The sequence below is a fragment of the Mercenaria mercenaria genome, chromosome 15, assembly GCF_021730395.1.
Source record: "Mercenaria mercenaria strain notata chromosome 15, MADL_Memer_1, whole genome shotgun sequence".
In the NCBI taxonomy this organism is placed as follows: Eukaryota; Metazoa; Mollusca; class Bivalvia; order Venerida; family Veneridae; genus Mercenaria; species Mercenaria mercenaria.
Window position 1 is genome coordinate 31,394,296 of NC_069375.1, and position 27,686 is coordinate 31,421,981.

The 27,686-nt window shown below is 34.5% G+C and overlaps 2 protein-coding genes across 4 annotated transcripts in view; one reads left to right on the forward strand and one right to left on the reverse strand.

Annotated features, from left to right (window-relative positions):
- LOC123550331 (zinc finger CCCH-type with G patch domain-containing protein-like) overlaps nt 1–27,686 on the reverse strand; it is a 56,600-nt gene that overhangs the window by 8,120 nt on the left and 20,794 nt on the right. The gene's annotated exons all lie outside the window — the stretch shown is intronic.
- LOC123550341 (uncharacterized) lies at nt 1,239–25,817 on the forward strand. Of its 3 annotated transcripts, none has more exons than XM_045338780.2 (5): nt 1,239–1,785; nt 18,062–18,311; nt 22,339–22,519; nt 23,503–23,666; nt 24,142–25,817. In XM_045338780.2, the coding sequence occupies exons 2-5, from the start codon at nt 18,073–18,075 to the stop codon at nt 25,208–25,210; spliced, it is 1,653 nt and encodes a 550-aa protein (XP_045194715.2). In that variant the 5' UTR covers nt 1,239–1,785; nt 18,062–18,072; the 3' UTR covers nt 25,211–25,817. The 3 variants fall into 3 exon arrangements, with proteins under 3 accessions (XP_045194715.2, XP_045194729.2, XP_045194723.2); XM_045338794.2 differs by lacking the exon at nt 1,239–1,785 and adding an exon at nt 4,325–4,708; XM_045338788.2 differs by lacking the exon at nt 1,239–1,785 and adding an exon at nt 4,326–4,724.

Sequence of the window (27,686 nt, forward strand, 5' to 3'; positions counted from 1 at the left end):
TGGTCACGTAAGGGGAGAATATGTGTCAGGCAGCCGGTTAGCTCAGTTGGTAGAGCACTCGCCATATAAGCGAGGGGTCCCGGGTTTGAGCCACGGACTAAATGCACATTTTTCCCACACTGTGGCATTCCACGTTATTTTGATGGTTCAGCCAAATGCTTGTTGAAACGAGTCGTCTGACTGGTTCAAATAAAAATAGATTTGCGAAAATAAAAATAGCAATATCGGAAATCCAAAATATACAGAAGACGAATGTGAATGAGTTATTCTCAGATCTTTGTTTAGAAGTCAGATTGGGTGAAACCTGTACACTTTATAATATTTACATTCGTCCTATTCTTTTCCATTGAAAATTATGATGTTCATTTCGTATGAACAGCAAAAGGAAAGGCGCGAAAGTTACGTCATCGCTGCCTAGTGATAACGGACCGTTGTTTTGATGACATCCGCGTCTAGTCAGGGAGAATCCCTGGTGAACAGAATGGCCGGGAAACTGATTTTAATGTAAGTGCAACAAAATGTTTGCGATTTATTGTATAATCTTGTTAACAAATGGAAAGGAAATATAATATAAATATAAGAAATGAAACTTAAATTTTTTTTCGGTGTTCATACGAACTGAATGACAAATTAAGCACGAATGGCTAGTGTGATTCATGGATTTGCCGATCCTATTCTGTCATTCATTTCGCATGAACACACACACAAAAAAAAGTCATTTCTTAAAAATATTTTAATATGAATATTTACTATTAATAGGCAAGCAAGCTTGAAAATATTGTGTCTTCTTTGTTATTGTATACAGTAACTTTGCAGTGATGTAATATATGCATGGGAACATCTGAAACCTTAACTCCCTCCCTCTCTAGTCTCTCTTTATCTCCATGACTCATCTAAAGTCAGGACAACAGTTGCATTGTAGTCACATTACAATTTATTGCATGGCAAGCTGGCTGATCAACTTGTAATTTATCAAACTGAAAACATCATTTTCATTCATAAACATTACCACCTGTATGGTATGGTAAGGTGAATTAGAGCACAAGTTTGTTTACTTTAAAGATTTTATGACATTTTCAAATGATGACAATATCTGAAGAAGTAAAATTACTTTGATAAAAACAATAAACTAAAGAATCTGATCCACTTTAACACTGTGAAGATAGTATAACCCCCTGAGTCTTCAAAATATACCAATCGCAACATGATTTTACATTTAACTGGTCACAAGTCAACGACTTAGTGATAAATCAACATCCGATCAAGCAAAAAAGATTTTCCTTCCAAATAACATTTTACGCTATGAGTTTTCGTTATTACCTAAATGTATCAAATTGTGCGATTAAACTGTTGGATTTATATTTTACTGATTACAACACCTACCCTGCCATTCTAATATTTATATTATCTCACTAATCTTTCATCTTTGTGGGTCTGAGCCCTTAATGGTGGAGGATGACCCGAGCTACACCTTCGGGCACTACATTAGGCTCATGAGTAGAACCAGTGATCTTATACAAGCTGGGTGACTTGTTCAATGGCCAAAGTTGCGCTCAACCCCATGGAGATGAAAAATAATTGAAAATAATTTAGTCAGTTATCAGAATGGCAGGTTAGCAGTTTTGATCAGTGTAGTGCGGGGATTTTGTCAGTAACATATTCAATTACTCAGCAAGCAATCATATTCCAATCAAATTATACAGGAATCATAATAGCACAACTGCAGCTGGTGATGCAGTGTTGATTTAATAAGTGATTTTGTCAACGGATATTATACCATACAAGGTAAAATATTTTCTTTTTTAAAATTATTAATATTTTGAACCATTTATTAAGAATAACACTTAACCTTTGGCCTGCTGGCAGCAAATGATTTTGCCTTTCAGACCAGTGCAGGCACATCTGTGCAGTCTGATCATGGTCTGCACTGTTTGCTATTCAGTCAGTAAGTTTTCAGTGAACACCCCTTTTAATAAAAAGTGGTACTGCCTAAATAGAATGATGGACCTGTTCATTATAGAAATTTAGCAGGGTAAGGGTTAAATGATATTCTATAAATACTAAACTCAAAAGTTATAAATGATGAAAGCCGAGCTTATACAGTGTTTTTTTTATATTGGTATGTAAAGGAAGAAGTAAATATCACATCTGCATGTTCTTCATGTTCATATAAGATAAGACAATCATTGTTTAGTTTCTTTTTGTGGCTATCACCATTTTACAAAAGAATGTCAGTTGTTTTGTCGTCCATGTTCCTGGATTTCTGACCAGCACTCTTTTCCTATAAGCATGTTCTGACAACTAACTCCGATGAAAAAGAGATGGAAGACAAAATGACTTAACAAATGCCTTTTATTCATTGACTTTTGACAGAAGGCATTCAGTTAATGACATAAGACAAGAGACCTTTGGTAAATGACTTTAGACGAGAGACCTTTGGTAAATGACTTTAGACAAGAGACCTTTGGTAAATGACATAAGACAAGAGACCTTTGGTAAATGACTTTAGACAAGAGACCTTTGGTAAATGACTTTAGACAAGAGACTTTTAGTAAATGACTTTAGACAAGAGACCTTTGGTAAATGACTTTAGACAAGAGACCTTTGGTTAATTACCTTACACAAGAGACCTTTGGTTAATTACCTTACACAAGAGACCTTTGGTTAATGACTTTACACAAGATGATTTTGGTCCAAGACTTGAAACAAAAAGTTATTCCTCAATTATTTTAAAAAAGACAATTTTGGTCTATGACTTTAGACAAGAGGATTTGGTCAATGACTTTAGACAAAAGGCCTTTGTCAATGACTTAACACAAGAAGAATTTGGCCAATGACCTTGGCAAAAGAGGATTTTGACCAATGACTTAGACTTAGGCTATTGGACAAGAGACCTTCGGTCAATAACTTTAGATAAGTGGCTGCTTTTGGTCAACGACTTTATATAATAGACTTTTGGTAAATAACGGAAGAGGCTTTTGGTAAATAACTGAAGAGGCTTTTGGTAAATAACTGAAGAGGCTTTTGGTCAATGACTTTATATTATAGGCTTTTAGTCAATAACTGCATGAAGAGGCTTTTGGTTCATGACTACTCTAAATCGTCAATGGTCTTAGACAATAGGCCTTTGGTCAATAACTTTAGGCAAGGGGCTTTTAATCACTGACTTTATACAAGAAACTTCTGGACAATAGCTTTGGCCCAGAGGATTTTGATTAAATCAAAATGAATTTCAAAAGGAGGGTTTTTGTCAATGACTTTAGAGAAGAGAATTTGGTGAATGACTTAAGACAAGAGGCCCTTGGTCAATGCTTTAAACAGGATGATTCTGGTAAATACTGTGAAATCATTAATATTTGTGGGGACTAATTTTCGTGGATTTTGTGGTTGAGTCAATCCACGAAATTTAATCCCAATGAACAAGTAAAATTCCCATTTACTTTATGTTCGAAAGTTGTAATCCACGAATTCATATCCCCACGAAATTGCCATTTTGACCAAAACCGCGAAATTTCATGCCCACGAAATTAAATGATTTCACAGTACTTTACAAAAGGCCTTTAGTCAAATGAACTGATAGCTTAATTATTTCTTACAAATGTAGCCCAAATTACCTACTGACTCTCAAAGACAAGCAAAGATTGAAAAGTAACATCTAAAAATGTTTACTATCAAACACTGGTGAGGAAAACACATTTTGAGTTATGGAGATGAGAGGCTTACCAGTATTTAAATCACTGCTTTTTTCAGTCACACATGCTCATCTAGATCTATGAAACCACTCTTTTGAAGTTAGCAGCATTTAATGCAATTTACATGAAAACTGGCCGTTTACTGCAATTTGCAGTATGTTCTGCTCAAATTTGCATGTTTTGAATTCTTTGTTTCTAACGTTCATTTCACCTTGGAATATGTTTGTGCTCTTCATGTAATAACAAGAAAAAACAACATGGGTCCCATTAAAAAAATCAATTTAGATGATATAAATTCATAATCTTTTAATTATTTACAAATACATCTACTCATTTTTAAAAAGCTGATATTTTTATGCACATCCGGAGACAATTTTGGCTTTAAACTGCATGTACCTCAAACACTAATAAAAGTTATTAGGTCTGTATTCAATCCCTCCTTTTTTAATGTTTACCATAATAGTTCATATAGTATCTATTACAGACACAGCAGGATTGAGATTCAAAATATTCAAATATGAAATTAGAATGCAGCTGAAGCTGAAAATTTTATGTACATTTAATCTGTAAACTACCCTGGCCGAGTTTGATTATAATATATGACCATGTTTAAAGCACTCCTACCTAGACAAGAAATGAATCGAGACAGTGTTCATATACTGACCTGATGTGAAAATAATTGTTCAAACTAGAAAATAATGTTACCTTAAAACTCATTTTAAGCTTTAACCATTTATTACTCATAAGTAATTTTCTAAATCCCGGTGAAAAATTTATCACTGGGTAAAAAGTGTTGTAAATTTAATATCGCAGGTTTTGAGAAGTAGTAAGAAGAGAATCATATATTGTTTAATGAGACACTGGCGAAGAGTCTGATCAGTGATTTACACTGGATTAATAAAATTAAATGGAGAGACAGTGGTAAAGGATAACATTAGAATATGTACTGACAATATAAACAGTGATTGTTGAAGACTGATAATTGGCAGGAAAAATACTGTTCATCTGTAGCATTAGTAAGTGATGATACTGGTAGGTATGACATTTAAAAGTAATGATACCTGGTAAAGAGTGACATTAGAAAGTTTGTTTTGTTTTTCTTGGGTTTATCAGCTTTGATGGTAAAGGAAGACCCAAGGTGCCCCTCCGTGCATTATTCCATCAGAGGCAGGGCAACTTCACCAGTGTGGGGAATCACGTGACCCAAAATGGTACGGAAAACGGAAATCAACATGGCGGATATTTTTCTTTTTTACTAATTTTCAAAGGTGAGTAAAAACTACAGCATCTATTTTACTCTTATTATAACGCAGTCTATGCGCATTTTAATGCTCTTTCCAGCAATGTATGTGTCTTGTCTATGTTTCTTCTAGTTTCTGAGTTACCTTTGAGGTTTTGACCAAAGTGAGGATAATTTTCTGTAAAAACGCAATGGTACGATACACGTAATTACACTTTGCACACAAAAATCTATGTAATTTGCAGCTTTTCGAACTTGTTTTAATCTGTAACTGTTAGATCTTTATCATAAAGTAACTATGCACAGTGTTTCTTTAGGATTTTTCGTAAATTCTTGCGAACATTCGACAAACTATTGAAATGGTACGCGACAGGTGCTATGATACGTAACACGTACTAACTGTTGGCAGTCTGATACCCAACGCGTGCATGTGTCACCAATGACGATTTAACTTCCAATTCGCGTCATAATTAATTAATTAAACTATATCAAACGTGGTCTTCAGTTTTTAAGATCGTTCGGAAGCACTGCAATCTTTATTTATGTTTAAAGAGGTCAGCACGCTAAGACTTTCATGTTTCAAAATTACATAAAATCTATAACTCTTATTTCAAAATGGCGCAGTTGTTAGATTTCTAATTCTGTATACTTTTCTTCTACAGAAATGGCAAAAGTTAAGAAGAAACGGAGTCTGACACTTGGGAAAAAGAAGTGGATAAAGAAGCAAAACAAGAATATCAATATTAAACTAACTTTCCAATTGCCACTATGTGCCAGGAAATCTCCAGCGAGAAAACAAATAAAAAGACTGCTTACACCATCTGAATCCCCTCTACAACTTATATCCAGCAAACTGAAGAATAAAGTCATTAGGTCACCTGTTGCTTCCAAAAAACAAACATACAATAACTCTCGATTTAAGTTAAAGTATTCAAGAATTGTTTGGACCTGTAGAGGAAAACAGCGATATGTAAAGACGATGTAGAGCACTTCTTAAACACTGGATTGCAAGTGTGAAGAGCTGCATAATACAGACAATGTAGTCCCCGTTGATGTGTTTGATAAAGCAGTTAATGAAAATTTATTGTCAGAAGTTTTCTCGGTATTATAAGAGGAAGATGGACTTGATGAAGTAATGATAAACTTTCTAAAATTAGTTAAAGAAAAAAATCCCACTGAAGAGTATAGCATTTTTTGTGGATGGAGGTTGTTTGTTGGTTTGGGTGCACTAATACAACACAAATGAGATACTCTTACAAAACTAAGTTTTTTTGGAAACTTGGCCGGATAATGTTTGGAGGACGATTTATTCGTTTTATGAGCGGATACAAAAATAGGGAAGAGAACGTATTGGGAATGTCAGCTCTAGGGCTGGCATCACCCTAAACATCTTTGATAAACTTTGCCTTACCAGATTTGCTAGTGTTCGTAACATTTAGTTACAAATAAGTTTTAGAAAGCTGACTTTTTTAATGACAATTAAGTCACGTATCGTGCTAAAGTCATCTAAAATTTGAACTAATTATTGAACTCTAAATAAATGTAACTATTTACCTTTCTGAAGCATTTTAGTCGATAGTTTTGATAGTTTCATCATTAAAACATTTAACAGAAAACGTTTTATTTTACAGTATCATTGAAAACAATACTACACTAAATTTTGTATATGGGGCCCGGTAAACCTATCCCCCTTGGCCAGGCCAACATTATCTGCTACTCCCTGTACAGTAACGTTATGGTACATCCCGAGACATAAATCATCATACAAACTAAATAGTCTTCATCGGATCACGTTTAAAAAAGTTCACCCACTACATTGTGTTTGGGAACTGCGTGAGCTTTTATAGTATGTACGATTGTTTTATGTCTCAGGATGTACAATACTGTATATGGGCGTAGCTAATATGGGGGTCTGGCCAAGGGGGCATGTTTTTCAGACCCAATGTGTCTGTGTGATATTTTTGGAGCGAATAAATTGTCTTGGTATATCTGTGAATGTTTCATAATACCCTACTCGCGATTTTATGGATTTTGTGTTACTATGTTTATAGTTGGCATTTTTATGGGTTTTTTATGTGACGGTATCACCATATTGACGTTGTTTTTAGTTCCAGTTTTGTATATCCGTATATATATATATATATATATATATATATATATATATATATATATATATATACTTGCAATTTGCTCAAGTATTATTTATGTGTTAGTAAAGTGTGATTTAACCAGGAGTTCAAGTTAAATAAGCATTTTATATTTATGTACAAAAGATGAACAATTAATAAATGATTAATAATTCAAACTGATTTTGTTTTTGGTGGCTATATTGTCCATTGAAACAGTATTCCAGGTACGTACGAGCAGAAAGAGACTTTGGAAGAACCAACACAAGGTCCAAACTACCTAGTGTTCTCATATAAAGAGGCTGGTATCAGTGGGGCTCTAACATAAACCCTCTATCTTTTCAATTTCACAGTGATTAGAAACTTGAGTAACAATTCGGTTATTTCTTTATTGCAATTAAAAACATAATTAAACAAAATTATGTCACAAAAACATGTGCAAAAAATAAAAACATATCATTTTGTTTTCAACTGACAAAAAAGCTATCAAAGCTCATTTTCATTATCTATACAGAATCTATACAGCAAGCTTCCAACAATATATTAAAACAAAATAAAAAAAGAACACTGTCATTAGAAATTTCTTTTTCTCAGTGTCATTGAGTATTTTTATTCCCATTCAGTATATACATTTATATCTCATAATGTCCTTTTGCATAACATTTAGCCACATGATTGTAATCACAATGTTTTCACATTGTTTACTGAATACATCAAATTTTCCCTAAAATTTACTATTTAAAAAATATCGGTTCTTTCTTTACTCAGTATCTATTTCACTTCCCGTATTTGTATTAAATTCCTCATCTCATTTAGTGTAAATTTATATCATATTTCTTTTCACATTAAGTACTGAAATATTTTTTCTTTTCTCCAATTGTATTTATATCATCTTCCTTTTATTTTCGGTACTGATATCGTAACTTTTTTTCTCATTCATATGCACTTCCCAGTCCAGTCCCATCCTCTTCATCGGTAACATTTTAGATTCATTCGTTCTAGCCTTCTCCCACCTTATACACAGAACTCCTTTCTGAACTGCGTTCCTTGATGTACTAACAGTTCCCTGTTTTCTTCTCACAGGAAGTCTCTTTCTCCTTGCAGTATCGAACATGTCATTTCTTCATACAGTAATTCAAGTTAGAAGTGCTCTACATCGTCTCTGGTATCACTGTTTTCCTCTACACGTCCAAAAAGTGATCTTGAAGTCTTTTATCGGGAGTTATTGTAAACTGTTTTTTGGAAACGACAGGTGACCAAATTCCCTTTATTTTTCTATTTGCAGAGGGGATTTAGATGGCATAAGCCTTTTTGCTTGCTTTCTCGCTGGTGTTTTCTTGACGGATAGCGGCAGTTGGAAAGTTACTTTAATAATAACATTCTTGTTTTGCTTCTTTATCCAGTTCTTTTCCCAAGTGTCAGTCCCGGTTTCTTCTTAGGTTTGGCCATTTCTGTAAAAGAAAATTATACAAGATGAGAAAACTGTGCCATTCTGAAATAAAATAAATATTTTATGTTACTTTGAAACATGAAAGTCTTAGTGTGCTGACCTCTTTAAACATAAATAATAATTGCAGTCCTTCCGAACGATATTAAAAACTGAAAACCACGTTTCAAATAGTTAATAAATTACTTATGACAAAAATTTGAAGTTAAATAGCCCTTGGTTACACATGCACGTGTTGCATATCAGACTGCCAACAGTTATATGTGTTGCGTATCATAGCAAGTGTCGCGTACCATTTCAATAGTTTGTCAATTTTTCGCAAGAACTTGTGAAAAATCAAAAACAAATACTGTGCATAGTTACTCTATTATAAAAATGTAACAGTTACAGATTGAAACAAGTTCGAAAAGCTGCAAATTACAAAGATTTTTGTGTGCAAAGAGTGATTACGTGTATTGTACCATTGCATTTTTACAGAATATTATCCTCGCTTCGGTCAAAACCTTGAAGGTAACTCAGAAACTAGAAGGAATGTAGACAAGACACAAACATTGCTGGAAAGAGTATTAAAATGCACATAGACTGCGCTATAATACGAGCGAATAGATGCTGTAGTTTTTACTTACCTTTGAAAACTGGTAAAAAAAGTCAAATATCCGCCATGTTGATTTCCGTGTTCCGTACCATTTTGGGTCACGTGATTCCCCACACTGTTCACATGCTGCATAATATTCCTATAATGTTTCATAATCCTAAGTAAAATATTTTTTGAGATACATGTGACACAAACTTTAAGGCCCACTTTATGCATATTTTTGACTAAGACAAGGGTCACAACTCTGGTGTGGCTGTTTGAAATCTCAGTTAAAATATCAGGTGCACAACTTTACATGCTGAATGACAATCCTGTGCGTTTTGATGACTTTGGGTCAAATGATCTTTGAGATATCCAAGACACAAATTCAGACAGATGGACAGAAGGACCGACTGACGAACACCCAGACTGACAAAGCCCACGATAAAATGATACTGGAATGGTGTGACACTAGTGAGAAATGACATGGTAAAGTGTGAAATTGAAGTAAGAAATTATACAGGTCAACTGGTAACTGGTAAGATGTATTGTAACACTACTAAGATATGCTACTGATACAGTGTGGCACCTTAAAGTAGAATATCGTAGTGTTAAGAAGTAATGACACTGGTGAGGTCTGAAAAACAGAAAGAAATGATACTGGTAACCAGTAAGACAGTCACAAATATGTAATACTATCTATAAGGGAAGATTGTAAGCCATTATATTGTTACAAGTTATATTTTCGTAGGCAAATCAAAATGAAATATAAAATACACTTACAACTTGTTTTGGAAACCAGTGGAAGTTTAATATTGCATTTTCCCCTTGAATGAGCAAATGTACTTAAACAGAATTTTGGTGATGCTGTAAAATAGAATCTGTATAAAGTTTGATCAGTGTGACAGACAGATATCAGAGGTAGAATAACATGTTTACAATCAAATTGAGTATAAACTTGTTTTATGATAAAATTTGCATAAACTTGTTTTCAATAAAATTTAGCAAAAAGTTGTTTACAATCAGATTTAGCATAGAATTGTTTAAGATCATATTTAGCATAGAATTGTTTAAGATCATATTTAGCATAAGATCATATTTAGCATAGAATTGTTTAAGATCATATTTAGCATAGAATTGTTTAAGATCATATTTAGCATAGAATTATTAATGATCATATTTAGCAAAACAATAGGAATTGTTTAATTTCTTATACTTTTTTCATCTAACCTGGCAATCCTCACCTGGCGGGTGCCAACTTAATCACATGACATTTTTTGATAAATCAAGGGCCATAACTCCTAATTCAAAATTCCTAATTGGCCATTAAACAATTTGATCCAGAACTTATGACCATTAAAAATTGTGTTAAAGTTTAAGAAAGACAGCTACAAAAATGGTAGATGCTAGAGTATACACAAACCAACTATGAAGCACCTACCTAAGATGTAAGTTTCAAGAAACTTATTAGCTTCATAACTTTTGACCTAATGGTCCAATATTGCCTGTAATAGCACATTTTCAGATTACAGGTATCACTATGTCACACTCAATGCGGTCATTCCTATTATTAGTAACAAACAATCAATGCAGAGAGATTTTCGGACAGTAGAATTCTGTAGCACATAGAGTTAATTACTGTAAGAATTGCATTTGCACATTTTTATCTCACAGTAAATGATGTACCTGGCCAGTGTTGCAAAAATTTGCTACATTTAAAGCACTAAAATGCTTTTGATGCATTTTGTTCATATCTTTTTTAAATAATCATGGATGAAATATACATGTAATAATTGATCATGTATACATAATTATGAGACTTTTTGCCATTATTCTTAGTAAAAAAAAAAGAAAATGCGCATAAAATGTCTTAACAACTGGCGAAAAGGGCAGTTGGAATAAGAATATCTGCATGATTTTGATAAATAAATAAATAAATAAATATACGATAGTAAAACTTAAAACAATAATGTGTTGTAATTTTATAGCCCATTTAAAACTACTTAATTAATGTACCGAGTGAAGGTGCTGGACAAACTTTTTAACTAATATTTTCCACGATGTTATTAGATGATATTTGTAAAGTATAATAAATTGATTGTATATTGTAACAATCACTACTTTTGTTTAAGATGAAAAATGACAAAAGATAAAGAAGAATATTGTTAAATTAAATTTGAATTTAGTAATTTTTACACATCATAATTATTATTTATATAATCTTGAATGATGGTAAAAAAAGAAAAACGCAGAAAAAAGCTATCGTTTCATTTTTGTTAGGTATTTAAATTTGTAACATTTGTTCTGACAAATTCTTCTTGTTTTTTTTTTCCTTTATTGTTTGACGCGGCATTATTATCATTTTAGTCCTATTTAGGTTATGTATCACGAGTCTAGTAACTACTGTAATACATCAGCCCCACAAAATTTGGATTGAGAACGAATTATTTCAGATTTATTTTCTCTGGACAAATTGTCTCTGAGATTGAACTCGCAACATCTGGATTGGTCCAACTGAGTTGACTCAAAACAAAACAGTAAATTTTCTCACAAATTAAAAAAAGTTGTTCATGATCTCCCCACTCTGGTTATCAAAAAAGGGAAAATTGTTTTATACTGACAGATCACATTATGTAACTTTTATATACGTATTTTCTTTTTGATTGATCTAAGGGTTCAATAACAGGTGTTTTATTTTCCTATGGATATAATTTTTTGTTTACTTTCACCAATCATAATACAGAACAATGTGTGATTTGATTTTATAAAGTTTTCCTGAATTATTATTTCTTATAACTATAATGTCATAGCTCTCATTCAACATGAAAAAGATAATCTAATTTGGTGTGAAAACAGTTTACTGCCTGTTAATATTAATAAACAATAACACCAAGTAAAGTAAAAGTTTTCTGTTATTCAGTCTACAGAGTTCTAGGACATGTCTGAAATCCATTTACAGTTCTTAAACAGAAAAAATAATGTGTATAACATCATACAACCATCACACAATTCATTGAGTCAATATAAACAACACACATCTCTCTCAATGTTTGTCGAATCCTTTAACCATAAACCTGGGTTTTATTAGGTCATTCTAAAAATAGACACATGGGCTGATTAGAGAATGTGCTATGAAATATCACCAGGATCTTACAGCCATATACATAGTGGGTAAGTTTGATTAAGATTGCTAAATAACTGTGGATGCTAGCGTATGCATTAACTTCTTGAGGAACGACAGATGATGAACCACATTATGTAAGACATCTGAGCACTCTGTACTATGGTCACCTAAAAATTAACCCTAACTCTGCTAAATTTCTATAATGAACTTGTCCATCTTTCAGTTTGGACAATACCATTAACTGTTAAAAGGGGTGCTTACCAAAAAGATACTGACTGAATGGTGAACAGTGCAGATCTTGATCAGACAGCACGAATGTGCAGGCTGATCATGATCTACCCTGGTCGCAAAGGCAGAATCAATCTTGTACAGCATGATAAAGGTTAAGAGCAGTCTTTCCTACTGGGATAAAAGTTCAGTGCATTTATTAATGATTCAGAGAATCTGTTGAAAATCATAAGCATCAGTTACATAATAAAAACATTATTTCTGATTAAATCCTTCATGTTATTACCAGTTTTCAATGCAAATGTATTGATTTTGTCACTATAGATACAGTAATTTTCCCAATTAGTGCGCATCAGCTCAGTGCTCATCAACTTGCATAAAACACTAAAGGAAATGCATGCAACCTGCATAAAACACTACAGGAAATGCACGCAACGTGCATAAAACGCTACAGGAAATGCAGGCAACCTGCATAAAACACTAAAGGAAATGCAGGGGTCACACGGGGAATTTTTTTCTCTGAGCCACTGCTTTTTCCGAAGATAAAATTATTAGGCCAACAACTGCGAAGCGCATAGCATTGACGTTCTTGTAGGACTACATTATATGTACCAAAGTACTCATACTACTCAAGAAATTAATGTAGTTATTACATATTTCTTAGTAACCCTTTAAAAAGCTATTTAGAAAATCAATTTGTGTTAATTTCTAAAATTATCATTTTTATAAACATCTGCCATTTAATAAAAAAATTCTGAAAATCACATTTAAAATAAAAATGTTTAAAAAAAAACAGTGTCTTATTTTGCACATTGCCTATAAGTGGGTGGGGTTCGATGCCTTCGCATGTTTTATTCTCGAAAAATACTTCAAAATAAGAGCTCCTTTTGCAACAGTTGTCACATTTTTCTTAAATGTAGGCTTTTTATTGGCTTTTTATTAAGATTGCACTAAAAAATCTCATCAGAAATGACAGAAATATCCGAAAATCACGGTCGCGAAAACAGGTGACAAATTCGGAAAACGTAAGTTAGAATTAAATATTTGATAAAATACCTATGTTTTATTGCTTTTCTATCATCATAGCTATTCAATACTTACAATTTCTGCTTGTCTAAAGCATTTTTATTTGTTTTTGCCCAAACTAACCCTTGGCAATCATAGAAAATTTGTCTAACGGCTGACTGCTCATAAAATCGTATCAAGTGCACAAAATGATGATTATAATTACCCAGTTTGTTATTCAATAATCTAATTATCCCCAATTAACTGTCTGATCAAATAAAAAATTTGCAAATTGGCTCCCTCCCTTTCAATAACGGATGTTGTGTCTACACAGATTATCGATTTTTCACATCTTTTGGTTTGTAAAACTGGCAATATTCATAGTTTTGCAGACAGACATAGCTTCGGGCCATTTTCGCCAATTAGAAAATTTCAGAGCCACATTTAATTTTTTGTCGCAAATGGCTCAAGTGGCGATCGACAGCGTGACCCCTGGAAATGCACGCAACCTGCATAAAACACTACAGGAAATGCATGCAACTTCCATAAAACACTACAGGAAATGCACGCAACTTCCATAAAACACTACAGGAAATGCACGCAACTTCCATAAAACACTGCAGGAAATGCACGCAACTTCCATAAAACACTGCAGGAAATGCACGCAACCTGCATAAAACACTACAGGAAATGCACGCAACCTGCATAAAACACTACAGGAAATGCACGCAACCTGCATAAAACACTACAGGAAACGCACGCAACCTGCATAAAACACTACAGGAAATGAATACAACTTGCATAAAACACTAAAGGAAATGAACACAACTTCAAATTGTGGGGGTATAAAAATATCAACTGTATTATGTCCCTTTGATGTTTCTGCTCTACATGTCCAAGAAAAGTTACGTTTCTTTGATCACAAAACTTTCTTTTATATGAATAGCCTGAAATGAATATATTAAATGCTCATAACTATGCACTTTTGGTTAAAATATTATGAATATATCTATTTTTGAGAAATATATGGTCATTTGCATGCATTTCAAAGCTTTTTTACTTCATAACTAAGTTTTGAAAAAATTAGGTACTATCTCTAGATGTCATTTGAAGCAATTATTAATGGACATAGGAAAACAGACAACATACATTGGGTGAGGGGAAACTTTATGCTCAGGTTAGCTAAAAAGTTTAACCTTTACCCAGTTATATTACTAAAATGGACTGGGCCATCATTCAATTTAGGCAGTACAATCTATTATTCGCAGGGGTGTTCACTAAAAATTTACTGACTGAATAGCGAACAGTGCAGACCATGATCAGACTGCACGGATGTGCAGGCTGATCTTGGTCTGCACTGGTCGCAAAGGCAGAATCAATTGCCACCATCAAGGGCAATTGTATTTGCATGGACAGAAAGGTATAATTGGAGTACAGATGGTACAGTAGCAGAATTTCCATTCAGTGTCAATGAATCTCACAGCTTCCATTTCAATAGTTTCTCAATAGAAATCTGACATAATCAATACACTGTTTTCAATACTGGGTGACATCAATAAACTTTTCATTAGAACCAAACAATCATTCATTGGAGCTTGAAGAATCATGAAAAACTGATCAACCCTACAACTGATACTCTCAATATAAATGCGTATAAATCTAAGCATTGTGAATCAGGATTAAAGAAATTCAGAGAAATAATATTTGCAATGTAATTGATTACTTCTCTAAAAGTCTTTTACTTCACGGAACTAACATATTAGATGAAAACTAGATCATCTGGCTCTGTGATGGTACAACTAGTCATGCAAGTCTGTGCTCAAAGACCTTGGGCACTGGTTTTGTTGATTACTGAGAAAAAAAAGCCATAACAAAAGAAAACAGTAAATCAGGCAGATGTTGTGTTACAGCTCTGTAATTCATTTCTTGTGATCTTTAGGATTAATAACCTCCAAATACTAAAATCCCTTCATTTATCTAAGAAAAAATCACGTAACCATGACCTTGTAGCTAGCCATCCAGAACTTGAGCTCTGCACATCATTTCAATGTGGTGAACATTAATTTTGTGTCAAGTTTCTTCAAAATCCTTCAAGGGGTTCAAGAGTCAAAGAATGATGACCTTTGACCCCTAAGTGTAACCTTGACCTTGAAGCAAAACATTCAGAACATTCACTCTGCATGTTGTCTCCATGTGGTGAACTCTTTACAATTCTTCAAGCAATTCAAGAGTTACAGAGTGGACATGAAACACACTCATATGACTATTGACCCCTAAGTGTAACCTAGACCTTGAAGCAAGACATCCAGAACATGTGTTCTGCATGTTGTCTTGATGTGGTGAACATTAGTGTTAAGTTTCTTTGAAATCCTTCAAGGGGGTTAAGAGTTACAGAGCGGACACAAAATACTCTCATATGATCTTTGACCCATAAGTGTGACTTTAACCTTGAAGGAATTCATCCAGAACATGCACTCTGCACATCGTTTGGATGTGGTGAACATTGGTGTCAAGTTTCTTAGAAATCCTTCAAGGGGTTCAAGAGTTACAGAGCGGACACGAAACTGCTAACAGATGGACCAATGGACGGACACAGGCGACATAACATAATACGTCCCTTTGTTGTATAAAATTCATTAGTTTATTTCCATTATAAGTGAACAGCAGCAGTCTATTAGGGTAAGTTACGCAACTAAAATATCTAAGTAAAAGCTGAAAACCATTACTACTTCCTGGGGTCATCAAAACAGGACAGCTTTCACAGATTACTGTTCAATAAATAAGCAAAAATAGGAATCATTAAAAATTAATTCAGGTCAGGACAAATTAAGTTGTAAAAACAGCCTTTTACAAGTAATGGTTTCAAACTGATCTATAATCAATGACTCTTCACAGTAAACAGTATCATTGTACCGTAATAATCCAGTTTAGAGTGCACCGTTACAACGGCAATTTCTACGGAATAAATTTAATGGTCAGAGTGTAGAAAAAAACTAGAAATGTGTCACAGACACGGATGCCCCCGCAACATGAGAAAGGTCACAGGCATAAGTTATTTATAGTAACAACTAGGGGAAGTTAATCTTAACAAAAAAAAAAAAAAAAAAAAAAAAACTCCCAAGTCCACACAAAAATCCTTACCAGGTAGAGATAGGTTAAAATACTTCTCAAAATTGGATGTAACATGCATGTTGTACTACAGAAAAGTGGTCTTGTTTTTTCCCTACGACCAGTAATAAGAAAGTTACAATATAAGCTATTTATAGTAACAACAAAGGGAAGTATTTATAAACTAGGGACCTGGTTTTTGCGCATGACATTCTGTCTCATGAGGGTATACAACTGAGGCAACTTACATCAAAATCCCTCCATGCATGAAGAAGAAATGCTCAAGACAAAATTCTTTGGCCTCTATGTGTGACCTTGACCTTAGACCTAGGGACCTGGTTTTTGCGCATGACACATCGTCTATCCATGCTTATTATTTGTGTCAAATCATTTTTATATCGGACCATGCATGTCAAAGTTATGGACCAGACCTGAAGACCACATTATCAGTATATATGTAGTGAAAATTGGCTAAGTTCAACCAAGGACTGTGACCTTGACCTTTGAGCTAGGGACCTGGTTTTAGGCATGACATATCGTCTATCCATGCTTATTATTTGTGTCAAATTATTTTGAAATTGGAGCATGCATGTCAAAGTTATGGACCGGACACGAACATCACCCTTTCCCGAACACACGGACAAATGGACAAACGGACGAACGAACACACACATGGACATGGGTAACACTATATGCCCTCCCCCAACATTTTATGGCGGGGGCATAAAAATCTACAACCCTAATAGTATCTCACAACATATTTCTGATGAATATCTGTGTGGTAATCCGAGTGTTTCACAGTTTGCTACCTATTACCTATTACTCAATTATCCATACCAAAAATACCGCCACAGCAGTTTTGTGATTTAATAAATGCAACTTCATATACGGTAAATGTCATCTGCCTCAGTGGGAAGACCGATATAGAGTTTTTTGTCGGGCAGATTACTTCATCAAAGTTATAAAACTTAAGTTTGGAGACCAGTCTGAAAGATCCAGCATCTGACTGGTTGTTCCTTATCACATTTTTGAAATTGACCAATGGTAAGGCTGCTTTCTGAAACTGGTCCCCAATCTCAGTTTGAGATCCAAGTTGAAAAGTAATTCTGATTATCATCTTCTTATTTTTGTTTTATTTTTTTATTATTATTTTTTTTTTATCAACAAAATGCGGAAGTTTGTGTTATTATTACAAGCAATATGGTATTAGGATGTTTTTTCAGAAATAATAGCAGCAGTGTTACTTGTCCTGCTTCAATGACAGTAATGCTGAAGTTAGCTTATATTATTATTTATCATCAACAGTTTTATGCTGGATTTATGAAAACTAAAACGTTAAAATGACAAATTATACCATGTGTCCACCATGTAAGTACTTTAAAATCTATTTCTGCAAGAGCCTTCGCGACTCTGCAATGCATATATATATATATATATATATATATATATATATATATATATATTTCACGTAAATGATTAAGGTGCATATAACAAAGATACATTCTTTTTTTTTACAGCTGAGTTGAGTATGGCAGACCCAAGGCTCCAACCTCAACAGCAGTTTCATTTGATCCGTTGCAAGTTATGTAACAACATCTACGAGTCTCCGCGGATACTCGACTGCTTGCACAGTTTCTGTACTGGTTGCCTGCAGTCACATATATCCCAGCCTTCACAAGAGGATGTGAAATGTCCAGTATGCCAGGAACCGACCAAGCTTCCAATAGATGGTGTACACGGTCTGATGTTAAATACCCTTCTTGTCAGGTAATACACTATTTATAACTAGAGATGCTTTTGAGAAAAGCGCATGTCTCCCACAACTGCCCCTTAGATGATGAAAAATGTTAGTTTCTCTAGATGTTTTAGACGAGTGGATCCAATTAGATGGTCTGGATGAGTGAATCCAATCAGTAATTCAAGGGCCATAAATGAAAAGTGCCTGGGCGGATTTGGCTAGTTATCGAACTTTGGTAAGGTCTTATGGCCAAACACATTTTGTTCAAGTTTGGTGAAGATCGGATGAGAAATGTTCGACTTAGAGAGCGGACAAGAGTAAACAGAAGGATTTTTTCGGTAATTCAAGGGCCGTAACTCTAAAATGCCTGGACCGATTTGGTAAGTTATCGAACTTGGCCGAGGTCTCATGGTCAAACACATTTTGTTCAAGTTTGGTGAAGATCGGATGAGAAATGTTCGACTTAGAGTGCGGACAAGAGTAAAAAGGCCGATTTTTCAATAATTCAAGGGCCAAAACTCCAAAATGCCTGGACCGATTTGGCTAGTTATCGAACTTGGCCGAGGTCTCATGGTCAAACACATTTTGTTCAAGTTTGGTGAGGATCGGATGAGAAATGTTCGATTAAGAGTGCGGACATGAGTAAAAAGGCCAATTTTTCGATAATTCAAGGGCCGTAACTCCAAAATGCCTGGACCGATTTGGCTAGTTATCGAACTTGGCCGAGGTCTCATGGTCAAACATGTTTTGTTTGAGTTTGGTGAAGATTGGGTGAGAAATATTCGAATTAGAGTGCGGACAAGAGTAAAAAGACCAATTTTTGGTAATTCAAGGGCCATAACTCCAAGACGCCTGGACCGATTTGGCTAGTTATCGAACTTGGCTGAGGTCTTATGGTCAAACACATTTTGTTCAAGTCTGGTGAAAATCGGATGAGAAATGTTCGACTTAGAGTGCGGACAAGCTTTGTGACAGACACACACACAGACAGACAGACTGGAGTAAATCAATATGTCTCCCACACCACTGTGTGGTGGGAGACATAATTACGATCTACAAACAACTATCTAACTATCCATTACAATATTGATCTAATTTATTGACAATATTGTACTATTTTGATTACAATACTGATCAATGTTAATTACAATATCGATTTATATTAAGTACAATATTGATCTATATAAATACAATAATAATCGATCGTCACCTTATTTTCACAATGCCAAAAGTCCATTTTTGGTAAAATTGAGATTTCAGTGTCATTAGGTATACAGTCGACATTGTACTTGCGACCACCTCTATTAAGCGATTTTTGTATTAAACGACCGGTCAAAATCTCTCCCAAACGTTTTCAGTATGTAAATTCATTCCATTAAACGACTTTTTTATTAAACGACTAGCGACCACATCAATGTAGTCCCAACAGGTAAAATATTCGACAAAAGTATCTATTAAGCGACCGGGTACCAAAATTCTACCGGGCATTTCTTCATCTGTGTAATCAGTGAGACCGTTTTGCACGTGACTGAATGCAGTTAACCTTGTATCAGTCAGGGTTCGAATTTAGCCAGATTTTCTACTTGCATTTTTTCGCAAGTGGTATTTTTTTTAACTTGCTAAATGAAAAAACAACTTGCATTTTCCGCGACTTGTCACTTTATTACAACATTAACACAAACATCCACGTGACGAGTCAAGCCAATCGTATCTGCGCTATGTAAATAGTAACTTATTATAGATTACCAAAAAAAACCACCGGATGCAGTTAACATCATCAAAATTAGCGCAGGTACTTGTCAGCAGTTGAAAAGACATGCGCACGGGACATGTATCGAGTGTAAACTTCCGTTTACGACGAAAGATGAAAGAGTGCTCCAAAATTCGTTCTGCAAATGACAATGCGCTGCAATGACCGAGAGTTGTTAAAGAAAGAACAGTGTAAGATCGAGATGAACATTAGAAATGCACATTATTCGGCCAAAAATTTTCACTCGCAAAAAAATGCTGGTGTCTGAAATCTCACCTCGCAGTTTGAAATTTGCACTCGCATTTCGCGAGTATGCGAGCTTAAATTCGAACCCTGTCAGTGGAACTGACAAACAATCTAGGTATAATTTTTACGGTTTGTGGACTTGGCAAAGTGTTCACGATGTTAAAACAAATTTTGAAACCAAACATATATGTTCATAATAAAAACAGTTACATTAACAGTTAAAAATAACTTTTCTTTTCATCTGACTGAAATTCATTAAGAGACCATTTCTTAGCAGTCCCTTGGGTGGTCTCTTAATACAATGTCGACTGTATCTCAATGACCTCCTTATCATGCAGAATTTGTGGCCTTGTATAACTAACATAAACAGGCTAAATTTTAGTTCAACAAAGCTGTAAGTTGTGTAAAGTCATTGACATTCAAATCTTTAAACGACATACTGCAATACGGGATGTAACAATAGATTTACAAATAACTGAGAAAACTGAGAGGTTGAGGTTTCATATTTGGTTAATTCAGACCTCAAAAGTAACTCTACTTTCCTACATTGTTCAAAAGTGGAGAATGAATGACTTTCTATGCAAACTCTTTTGTGAACTTGTAACCTAAGTCCTGACTCTCTACACAACTGTTTTGGCAATGTATCAATAGTACAACAACAACAACAACACAACAAAGAAAAGGGTCATACAGTCACACCTGTATTTAGCAGCCAGCCAAGGGACCTACAAAATCTGGTTGCTTAAGGCTGCTTAATTTCTATAATGAACCTATCCATCTTTCAATTAGGACAGTGCTGTTCACAGTTATTACTGTTAAAAGGGGTGCTAACCAAAAAGATACTGACTGAATGGCAAAGGTCACAAAGGTAGAAAATGATGCCAGCAGGCTAAATGTTAAGGCACGTGGCTGCTTAAGACAAAGTGAAATTTAAATAAAATGTCAATATCGCAAGTTGACTGACTGGCTGCATAAGGCAAGTTCTGCTTCATAAAGGTAGCTGTTATGGCTAGTTTATCTGAATGGGGGAAGAAACTGTTACATGAATTTTATTGATTAGACAAAAAGGTAAAGCAAAAAGTTGTAATGTTCAGACATAATGCAATACATAATGTAGCAATAAATTTACAAATAACAGAAAACTGAAAGGTTGCGATTTCATATTTAAACTGGTAAGCACACATCAGCGTTTCAGTAAGCATCTGACATGATTACTGGAATTTTGATCGAATTAAGACTTACGTGTTTATTAAGGTCTTGAAAAGCTCTAATACAGTATTTCAGTATCATACAAATTGACCTGTTGCAATTGATATATAAAATAATTTCCAGTAGACTCTACTATCATTATGATGATTTTCCCGGACTCAAGCTTGGGTTTCAGAATCCGGGCAATTTATTGGTAGACCTATGCAACAAGTAACTGTCTTCAAATAATGTCAATAGGTGTGTGTATCTCACTAAACAAAGGCATTACAGACCATTGTAAAAAAGCATGCTCTGATTTGGTTTTCATGAAGGCTAGTGAAATAAGGTGTAAAAAATATTGTTTGTTTCCGGTATCCCGACTGACCCTAAATGTTTTTATGGCCTTGGAGAATATATTTTTCAACTTTTTAACAAAAAGTTGAAAACTGCACTTTTTATGCTTTAAACATGGTCAGTCATATTAGAAATCAACTTACTGATGCTCTTAAGCATAACCCCCTTATTTGTATTCATTTTTTGACACAAAAATAATTTCTGAAAAGTCTCACTTAATAAAAAAAAATCCTATAAAAAAATTGTTTTCCGACATACCTACCCTAATTTTTTGGAGCATGTTACCGGAACAAAGATTTTTTTTCTTTAGGCCTAAACTTTAGACTACTGAACATTGAATTTCAAATTGAAAATTTAGTACCCTAACAGATTTTCTGGTAGTCCCCAGCCTTCAGACATAGGATTTATGAAATCCTGTTCAAGCGTACTGAAATCTCAACCCCTGTATTGTGTAATGATGCATTATTCTGCAGTACATATTGTTTTATTACGATTAATAAACATAAACGATCTCTTAGGTTTATAAATCAAGCACAGAAAGATAAAACAACAGTCGTAGCTGGGCGTGAGGTTCTACAGATGACTCAAGAGGCCCTGACAGAATCAGAACTCAAATGTCCCGAGGTAGTGGCAGGAATACAGGATATAGCTAGTACAGCTGGTCATGTACTTGCCGATAACCTAGAGGACAACAGTATGGTAATTACCCTTACCCTGCTAAATTTCTCAAATGGAATGGTCCATCATTCAATTTGGACAATACCATTTATTATTCGAAGGGGTGTTCACTGAAAATTTACTGACTGAATAGCGAACAGTGCAGACCATGATCAGACTGCACAGATGTGCAGGCTGATCTTGGTCTGCACTGGTCACAAAGGCAGAATCACTTGCCGCCAGCAGGCTAAGGGTTAAAGCATTGATTCCACTTGACTTCGTATATTTCAAATACAATATTTTGATAGATAAGTGAATAATCTTGAGGGCTTTAAAGTCAATCATTTGTCGACCTGCTGACCAAGTTACAAGTAACAGTTATGGCCTTTGCTTACACTCCTGGGTGTGAGGCAATTACCTTTGGAGGGAAGCCCTTCACCTCATTTCCATCAACTCTAACTATGTAACATTTATTCTTCATTTATTTTTCAAAGCCTTTATTTACAATACCGCATATGTGGTTATTGAAGTATGCAGTGTTATATACTCATTTATTACAATTTATATTAAATATGAAACCCCTCACTTCACTTTATATACAATATTTTGCAATATTTACATAGTATTTATGGATTTTGAACACAACTCCGATCATTTTGTTACCTTACTTATTTCCGGGGAGGGCCGTCATTAATGTTGGAGAAACTTGCGGTCCAACCCATTTACTTTTTCACTTTAATCAGTTTCGTCATGATTTGTGCGTTTATCGTAATGTGTTATATGTACCAATGTATAGTATATTATAAATTTATATTAGCAATAAAATATGATTAAATAAAAAAATGTACAATACAGTAAAACCTGTCTTAAGCAGCCAGCCAAGGGAGTGGGAAAAGGTGGCTGCTTACAGCAGGTAATTTATAGAGTGACCATTTTGGGAAATGAGACACTGGCTGCTTAAGACAGGCTGGCTGCTTAATAGAGGTGACTGCTAAAGCATGTTTAACTGTATTTTGATTGGGCAGGTGAATGACCTTGAGAGTATGAAGGCGAGACAGAGTGTGCAGCAGAAGATGACCCAGTTACAAGTAAAAGCCATGGCCATTGTTCACAGTATAGATAAGGTGAACCAAGCTCATAAAGACTGGGAAAACAGGAGAGCAGCAATAAGAAATGCTGTAAAACACAGGTAAACACTCTTTCATTTATTTACGCCACAAAATAAAGCAAAAAACAGCAAAAATATTAGCTACACATGAAATATTTATTGAATTAACTTAAAATGTCACAGCCTGTAATATTTTACTTTCAACTGGTTGTTGATTTAACTCAAAACTGGGGCCTGTTTCACAAAAGTTCATAAGTTTCATCCAAAGCTTTCTCCTAAATATGGACTTTTAAAACACATTTATTCCGAATGCTATAACTCGTATCATTTTAAAATTCAATTTTAAGACAACACTATGTTATTCGTGTTTAATACAAATTCTAAGAATACCAGAATAGTTATAATGAATCTCCTTTTAAAAAACGATGTTCGCGCAACACTTTTCACCTAAGTTCTAATTTTGTCAGAAGTAAGCTTCCTGAAATGAGCCCCTGTACTGTAAATACAAGCCCAAATAACTGTATTATAAATGAAGTCTTTCACGACATGTTTGCAGGTCATTGGAAATTCAAGACAGTGTAAGGTGTATTGAAAGACGTCTTATAGCCCAACTTGAAGATCGAGATATTCAAAGTGAAAAGAAAAATAAAGCATTTACTGTAAAAAATGAATTACACAAAATTTTAAGAACCAGTCTAGGTCTAGTGGACTTCCTTAGACTGGTTTCTGAGTTTGGAGATCTAGAAGAACTAGAAAAATACAGTTGCTTGGCAACAGCAAGAGAAGAAAAACTGTACAGTGAAAGAGTTCTGATGACAGAAAATGATTACACTTTTGAGACTCCGAAAGTAGACACAGAGGAGGGACTGGAGATGATGTTTGGATGTTTATCAGAAATTACAGAAGAAACTGTCGCCTGGGATCCTCATAGACTGACATTACCATCTCATCCCAGGGACAATGCCATGCCCGAGTCAGCAGTCAGATATCCAAGAACTGGCCCAAGCCTTACATCAAAGTATACTGAGGTTGATGAGAATGTAGAATATGGGGAAGAAATCAATGAAGACACTAGTACAGTTATGTCAAACAGATTTGCTAAACGGCAGTTTTCGAGTAACCAGGTCAAAGGTCATCATCGCCACCCTATGAAGTCCATGTCCTTTGATGCAGCTATGCCTTCAAGTCCCTACAATTACATCAGAAGTGAAAACCAAGATCTTCAACAACAGATGCTACATGCCCAGGAGCCGGATGTACATCCCAGATTTCAAATTCTTAATGAACATGAAACTGATAATGACTCAGGTCAAACCAAGGTCAAAGGTCATGATTCCGTTCAGTCAGCAATGCAGTCACTTGAAACCAGTTCTAAAATCACAGCGCCTGGAGGCTATAGGTCAATGGGTAGAAGAGTTTCAGCCCCGCCTTCTCTGCTGATTGACACCTTAAACAGGCGGCGGCTAAATGCATTATCTATCCTGGAGAGAGCTAACATAAATACTGAGGGATTAAATGTAACAAGTGACATAGAATCTGGAATGAATGAAGCCAGACTTGAGTGGCTTAGAGAAAGTCTCAGAAAGAAGGCTGAAAGAAGCACCTCTCAAGATGAAGGAGTGTAGATTTCATGGAAAACAATTTCAACATTAACAATTATAAATTTAAACATGCTTTCAGTGTGGCATTCGTTATATATCTACCTAAAATTACGCATATACCAAATCCATTTAAAATCTGTAGAAATCAATTCCTAGATTAATGTCAACTTTTCTAAGGAAAGAAGAGTGGGAGATTCATTTAAATTTAATTTTCACGTGTGTTACACTTGAAGCTTAACCTCGAATGAAAACTTTCTACAGCAGTGAAATATAAAAGAAGACATAAGGCAATTCTCTGTTGTACAAATGACCTTAACTAATTTTTAAGGCAGCAATTTTCTGGGTATAATTTTGAAAAACATCATTTCATAGACCAGAGCATCAAAATACTGTCAAACCTGTGTTAAGCAGCCAGCCAAGGGAGCAGCATAATCTTGCTGCTAAAGGCAAGTGGCTGCTAAAGAGAGGTTGAAATTAGAACAGAAAGTCAATGTAGGAAGTAAACCGAGTGGCTGCTTAAAGCAAGTTGCTGCTTAATAGAGGTAACTGTAAGGGCAGGTTCAACTGTACAATATTAACTGCTATACAGTAAAACCTGTCTTAAGCAGCCAAATGACAAGTGACTACTTGAGACAAGTTAAAATTTGAACAAAAAGTCTGTCAGGAAGATAGCTGACTGACTGCTTAAGTCAAGTGGTTCACTAAATTTAAATACAGGTGGCTGCTAAGAAGAACACAACTGAGTATTATCTCATCATAAAACCTGTGCTGATCCATGCTGGCACATAAATAATAGCTTTATATATATACTACTCCCACACCATAATTTAAACGACAGCATGTTTATATTACTGTTTGATTGTTATGGTTCTCATGCATCATTGAACTCAAAAAGGTTGTCAATGACAGAAGTTAAGTGCATACTGTAATGTTATACAAAAATATTTTCTGTACTGAAAAGTTTTAATGAAGAAAAATCATAATTATCAAACATGTTGTCGTTTGAGTTATCATGCGGGATTTATACTTGGTCCGTTTTTGTAGAACTCAAGTTTCCAACTGATTGTTTTCAAGACTACAAATTTAAACTTGACCAATGGCAATGTTTCAATTAGACGGGCTAAAGGTTAAAAGATATGATAATACAATTCAGAATCCTGACTTGACTTCTGCACAATTACATTTACATAGACACATTAAAGTCTGCTGGGAAATAATTGAGTTTTCCGAAATCTAGTCTATACAAGTATCCACTGCTTTGAATGATTTTATTACCCACTTACTAATATGACGTAATCATATAAATATTATGCAGAGGTTTTACATAGAAAGTTTTTAATATAATACAGGGCTTATTTATTGTTACTATGATAATTCAACAATATTCGTATAGAGGAAAAATACTGACACACGTTTTAAGATTACGTGATTGTCAATGGTGCATCATTCTTCAGTTAAAGGAATTTGCCTATTTGTCTGCATACTAAATTATTTTTCAAAAGTATTGGTTTCTGAGAACTCACTTCATCTGGCAATAACAGACATTTTCCCCTCACAACACAGATGTGGACAAAATTCAGTGGCTATTATACCAAAGTCAGATAGTTACAAACAGATTGTAACCTAATTGAATGGAATATTTCTGTGTGTCCACAAAAACATTGTAATTGCTATGAATTCTTTCTAATGCTATCTGTTATATATAACCAAGTTTTTATATCAATGTTAAATAACTGTAAATAAATGATATGTTGTGATAAAAATTAAATGAAGTTGTCCCTAAGTGGAAGCCAATGTTACTGAATAGTATAAACATTTTCTAGGTCATATTTCTAGTAGTTTAAGCTGCATCAACACTCAGAAAATCCTTTAAATGTCTGCATACAGATCAAGTCTGGTTGGTTTCTATTTTTACTGATCTGTATAAGGATGGTTACTTGTTGTTAATTGTAAATAAAATCTGTAAACAGATCCTTTGGAAGCAAAGAATGCAACCAAGAAGAATAATAGCAGACTTTGTTTGATAGAGTCTGTTCATGAGAGGTAATGAAATGTGCAACACCTCTTACCGCCCCCTAGCACCGGCTTAAGCAGAACTCACATATATGTTGATTGGACACTGAATCCAACTCATATGGCATACATACTGTATTACCCTGAATTCAGAGAGATTGTTCTATTTGTGTTATGTACTACATTAGCATTGTAATGACACCTGGATATGCTACAACTATGATTTCCTGATTATAAGAAATATATGTCGAGGGTTTGGTGCAAAACTATTGTAAGTGTATATAAATAAAGAACAAGATACAATAGTTTTGCGCCAAGCCCTCGATGTGTGAACAATCGTGTGTCAACAGTAAATCAAAACCCTTGAGTACAATAACAAGTTTTCCTACTTTATGTTTCAATTATGAAAATGCAAATCTAGATCAGGAAGATACCTTGTCAGAGTGTAAAAGCGATACTGATTAACTCTTCACAATGAAGATGAAAA